A 5,933-nucleotide genomic window follows, 5' to 3' on the forward strand; every position below is an offset into this window, starting at 1 on the left:
ACGAAGAGTCTTTGGGGATTCTGGAAATATCAGAACAATGGTAAGTGCTTTCAAAGACCTTCTGGGTTTTTTGAACATCTCCGGTCAATTATCTATTAGAGAAACTGATGGCTACCCTTGTATGCCAATACATGAGAGGCACAAACTGGGGTTAAGCAACACAATGCAACGCAACACAACAGAGCACATCACTCAGTTTCAGTATGTATGATATATTACAGGAAAAAATGTATTCTAAAACACCTAAATACTGTTGAACAGCAGCCAATATTTGCAATTCTGTGTCCACTTTGCTGTGATGTGGCGTCCATAACAGAGTTTGATAGGAGAAATCTTGGTAAAACGCTTAATAATGTAAACCGTCATACTAGAATAGGTGCCCGTTAAAAAATACCTTAATACTTTTTTAAGTACCCAGTTATTCCCTAACTTCACATCTTGTTCTCTTGTACTTTCATGTATCTATCAATACATGCAGCACTGGTACACTGTGCAAATTGGGAATAATTACACTGTACATTGCAGGCCGTAAAAGTGTAAGAAATTGTTCAGTTTTTGCACCTAAAACATATATGGTAGTCAGGTTTTGGTGTCGATAATTGGACCCGCAGTTTAAGACTGATGCTGAAAGTCATTATGGGAAAAGTAGATAAAAATTTTTGTGGCAGTAATGGGCACATCAAAAAAGCAAATCACACTTCATTATAAAGTAAATAATGAAGATAATGTGTGTTTTGTCGTCTCCCAGACGTTGTACTTGCAGCAGGCCGAGGTTACCAGGGAGCGGGTGTATGCTATGCACCAGACCAGCATCGATGGGGTGGAAGACATGTCGTCACTGGCCGAGCTGCACGAGGCTGCCATCATGCACAACCTGTACCAGCGCTACAAGAAGGATAACATCTATGTAAGTACATTCAGATAGACATGTGTTTATATGTGTGAGGGTGTGTATGTATGTGTCTGAGCCTGAGTGTACGTAATGTTTATATCTTGATGTGCCCCCCTTCTCCTTTTCCTGTAATCTTAACATGCATGAGGCTTTTAGTAGGAAACACAAATCATCCTATCAGACCCATCTACTCTAAATGGAAAAGATGGAGAGAGGAGAAAGAAAGAGGGAAGGGCCAGAGTCTTATAAGGTCCGAGTATTTCAGTAAATGAAACCTACTGTTGAACCAACAAACTGATTAAACTCCATGTTTCGAACATATAAGACTTCATCTCATTATGGATACTTAAAATTTTAATTTTTCGAGTCAAACTGTTAATGGAGCATGATTACTTCAGTGGTTGACCAACACAAATTGACTTGTTTGAGGAATTTTGTAGAATCAAGTCTAATTGGTTCTTGTTTGATACAATGACTGTTGTTTCTAGAAATGACTGAAACAACTTGGCATGATTTTTTCCCCTTTTCTTTTACTTCTCTTGCAAGATTTCAGTGGTTTTGGATGTTTAACCCCATTTATCATATATACTTTCCGTTGCTGCCGACTATTTACGTTGCAGACTAACACTACCATCCATAGAGAAATGCCGACTAAAAACAGTAACAAGGCCATGCCTACACATACTGTGTATAAATCTGATGTACTGCATCATCAAAATGCTCAGCTGTTCTCATATCCCACGCATGAATCATAATCACAAGTGATATGAATTGCTGCAATGCAACCAGATATCAAACAAGTCAACTTTGATCATGTAAACAGTGAGTTAAAAGTGAGACATTCTGCATATCTGGAAACCTGAAATATTACCAAACAACACAGACAAATAACAGACTTCCTGGGTGTGACCTAATCTAGATGATGAAATATTGTGCATACATGGATTTCCCTTAAGCTGATCATAAGAATTTATCCTCTGTGGGTCAGTTTTCTGTGTCACTGTGTTTGTGTGTGTTCATGCACTGATGTGTGTTTGTGTCCTTCTGCACAGTTTTATGTGCATGCAGAACACAAAATGCACAGAGAGGGTAATATAACACGATGGAAGTCATGCTGACCTGAAGCTTTTTTCCGTTTTTAGTTCAGAAGCTGGAATAACAAGGTGACTGCCACAGCACAAATAATTCAAAGGGAAATCCAACCTCCCTCCTCCATCATATCACTGACTTGACCTCAGCTTTCTAATAAAAATCTGGTGATTTGTCACTCATCATGTCATGTCTCCGCCCTGCTGTGCTCCCTTATCCTCCAATCCAGATTAATATCAACGCAAGGCTGCTTTAATATTTGACATATATGCTATATTTGTGTTTCTGTGTGTGTGAACGAGTGCTTGTTGTTGGCGTAGTTTATGTGAGCTTGCATATGTGTGTCAGTGCATTTATGTGTGTGAGTGAGTTTATGACCATGTCAGTATTTGAAAGAAAGAGAAGAGGAATAATGGAAAGTAGAAAAATGACAGCTGAAAAATGACAAAGACTGAATCTGGCTGTTTTCAGACTAATATCGGCAGCATCTTGGCAGCTGTCAACCCCTACAAGCAGATCTCAGGTATGTATGACCCAGAGAGGGTGGACCTGTACTCCAAGCACCACCTCGGGGAGCTCCCACCGCACATCTTTGCCATTGCCAATGAATGCTACCGCTGCATCTGGAAACGCCACGACAGCCAGTGTGTCCTCATCAGGTGAGTTTTCACCCGGGAGCTGGGTCAATATTTGCCTGGACACAGATCAGACAAAATGGTGTATGTAACGACGGGCCTCATGCAAGAACTATTGTACGAACAGATTCGTTCTTAAGATGCACATATGAGTGATTTAAGAACGTTTGTGGCATTCATCAATTTTCTTGTACACAGAATTTTATTTTAGGTACGACTGAAATTTACAAATGGTCCAAACCTGTCGTACATGTCTGAATAAATAGATCTCTGCCTTTCTTCACATGGGAAAACACTTGTTTGACTTAGAATGATAATGTCTTAATTTGAATTCATTTGGAGTTTAAATATAACAAAAATTAAATTTAACTAAAACAAACTTAATGCAAAATTAACATTCTGTTTATTATATTATCATCATCATTGCTGCCAATTTACTGAAAGTTTTTTTTAGATTCTATTGGCATATTTTGGCACAGCAGCTTCTGCATTTCAGTAGTTTTTATGAAATTTCTCTCACTACGACAGCTGCCTCTGTGCCTCTGTGTCTCTGTGCAGTATCTGTCCAGTATAATCTTGTGTAGCAGCTGACAGTAACATCACCTGTAGACTATAATGTTCTCCTCAAACATCTCTGTGACTGTCACATCCCTTTACCACCTCCCATCACGGAGCGCTTTGCTTTAGAAAGATGTTTTTTAGCATCTGACTTCATGACAAAGCATTCCCTCTTTATTTCTGCCGCGTCATTTGGCAGCTGGATTCATATTTTCTAATTGTTTTGGGTGTCAGATTACTGACGCTCCTAAATTTATGATTTTTTTCTACTGATTGATAAAAGTAGGACTTGAAGCCGTGCAGTGTTTTGACTTTTTGGGAACTTTTCTGTGAATTGTATATGGCAATTTCAAGGTTGTGGATAATGCTAATTATAACACTTCATGAAAGCGCACTTACTCATTAACAGGTGAAATTCATCAGGCTGAAACAAGCAATTTACGACAGGTTCAGGCTGTTAAGAGAGTTTGTTAAATCGGACTTGGAACACTCGTACAACCAAACCTCAGAGAAAAAAGTAAGAAAGTTTTAGGATAAAAAAAGGTAAAATACTCTTGCATGAGGCCCAATTGTCAGTTAAGTAGTAACTGCTGTAGAGCAGTGCCAGTAGGGATTGCTACTAGCAACAGCATGTTCAAATGAAACCAACTGAAACCAGTTACAGGCAGCCTACCTACCAACATATCCACAAGAAATTTCAGGGATATTTGACAAATAGTAGCCAGAGTAAATAAAAAAATCTCTTACTCACATCATGAATATCAGAGCACTTGAATATATTAACAATCTTTCATTTGGACGGGTTTGTACTTGGAGTCTATACATAAGCAAGCAGAGAGTGACAGCTTTCAGACATATTGATTTCTGAGGCTGATTAGGGAAAGAGACTGAGCATATATTGAGTCCAAAGAGTTGAACGAAATGATATTTTTTGTAAGCTGAAGAAGAATTAGAGGATGAAATCATTTTGTATCTCCCTTGGGAGTGAATATTTATGAACAACACCCAGTCACACACTGGGTTAACTACTCCAGATCAACTTGGCAAACTGACTTGATCTTGCACACGTCTCATCATGCTTTCAATTGCACTCAGGCCTTATCTCCATGGTATCCTGATTGAGATAGACTGGGAGCTAATGCAATATCTCTGAAGCTATCAAACTTCAATATCAATTAAACAACCAGACCAGTTTGAGATATGGGAATGTCAGAGAAGGTCACGATGTATTTAATTAAACTTGATTGTGTTTGTGTGTGATTGTGTGTGTGTGTTCACTCCAGTGGTGAGTCGGGGGCAGGGAAGACAGAGAGCACTAAACTGTTGCTGCAGTTCCTGTCGGTGATGAGCCAGAACTCAGCCGGGACTCCTCAATCGGAGAAAACCACACTTGTGGAGCAGGCCATCGTACAGAGCAGGTACGAACTTAATAAATAGTTTATAACGCACTATAATTTAATTATAATCATACATAAGTGTTTATTAATGTATATTTGTTGACAACCATAACTCCTCTTGTGGGCATCCATAAATGGAGGCTGGTGTATAAACAGATAATGAATCACAATATGGTAAAACACAGTTGTAATAACATTAATAAACACTGAAATGTCCTTATATCTGCTTATAACTACATCATAGTGTGTTGTACAAATCCAAGTACAGTCTCAAGTGTAATGGCAAGTCACTGGTCTTCATGAGCGATGTCTTTCAGGTGTTTGAATGTAGACCATTGAAATTTCATAGAATTTGAACATTTTCAAATTACTGAGACCAGGTTCCTTAAATGCATAGACATAATAATTAAATGTATAAGATGTGCAGCCTTATTTTTCTGCTTAAATGCTTTGTTAGACAGTGATGTGTGGTGACAGGAAATGAGGAGAGAGAGATAGGAAACAACATGCAACAATGATCCCTGGCTAGATTTTAGGTGGCCCTGTCTGTCACTGTCATATTTATTCTTTATTGTTGGTCAAAACATGAGGCTTCAAGTTATTTGATTTCAAATCTTAGGTCAAATCAAATCTTTTTGGGAGTAAAGTCTCAAGTAAGTCTCATAGCAGTCAAGTCCAAGTCAACTCTCAAGTCCTGATTTTTGTGTCTTAAATGATACTGAAATCTAGATACTGTTGCAGATCTGACCAGTGTTTGTATCGAGCAGTTATGGACATGTTAATAGTGGAGTAACAGGGCGCTGCTAAAAAAAAGAGCACACTTTTTCAATCAAGTTTCTCTGGATCAATAAAGGTCAGTAGGTTTTATTGCTTTTGAGGGAAGGTATTTGTTGGCCTGTGCGGCACATGATGGATATACTATAATCTATGTTGCATTCACTAACGGCAGGTTTTTTCTCTCTCTCTGCAGTCCGATCATGGAAGCGTTTGGTAATGCGAAGACTGTTTACAACAATAACTCCAGTCGCTTTGGGAAGTTCATCCAGCTTCACTTCTCTGAGGGTGGCAACATACAGGGAGGCTGCATTGTTGACTGTATCCTTTTTTTTAAAAATACAAATTAAATTTATAGGATGTGCTACAGAAATATATTCGTGACAGTGATCAGTAACAAGCTGACTCAGTTTGATTGTTTCCTTGACTCTCTACCTTTCAGATTTACTGGAAAAGGTAAACATATCTGGGGCTGCAGCTTGTTCATGTCATGTTTAAATTTATGGATAGTGATTTGTCTGTTTTGCTTTGAGAATCAAAATGAAATGCTAATAATGGCTTTGGCTGTATTGATTGTGCTGCAGAACC

General features: G+C 38.5%; 1 protein-coding gene across 1 annotated transcript in view; it reads left to right on the top strand.

Annotated features, from left to right (window-relative positions):
• LOC137200190 (unconventional myosin-X) overlaps positions 1 to 5,695 on the top strand; it is a 38,969-nt gene extending 33,274 nt beyond the window's left edge. Inside the window, exons 3-6 of the mRNA XM_067614835.1 lie at positions 749 to 907; positions 2,453 to 2,640; positions 4,458 to 4,592; positions 5,542 to 5,695. Coding sequence (XP_067470936.1) covers positions 749 to 907; positions 2,453 to 2,640; positions 4,458 to 4,592; positions 5,542 to 5,695 — 636 coding nt within the window. The remainder of the gene's footprint in view (positions 1 to 748; positions 908 to 2,452; positions 2,641 to 4,457; positions 4,593 to 5,541) is intronic.
• The last annotated feature ends 238 nt before the right edge of the window (positions 5,696 to 5,933 follow it).

The sequence above is a fragment of the Thunnus thynnus genome, chromosome 16 (genome assembly GCF_963924715.1).
Source record: "Thunnus thynnus chromosome 16, fThuThy2.1, whole genome shotgun sequence".
NCBI lineage: Eukaryota > Metazoa > Chordata > Actinopteri > Scombriformes > Scombridae > Thunnus > Thunnus thynnus.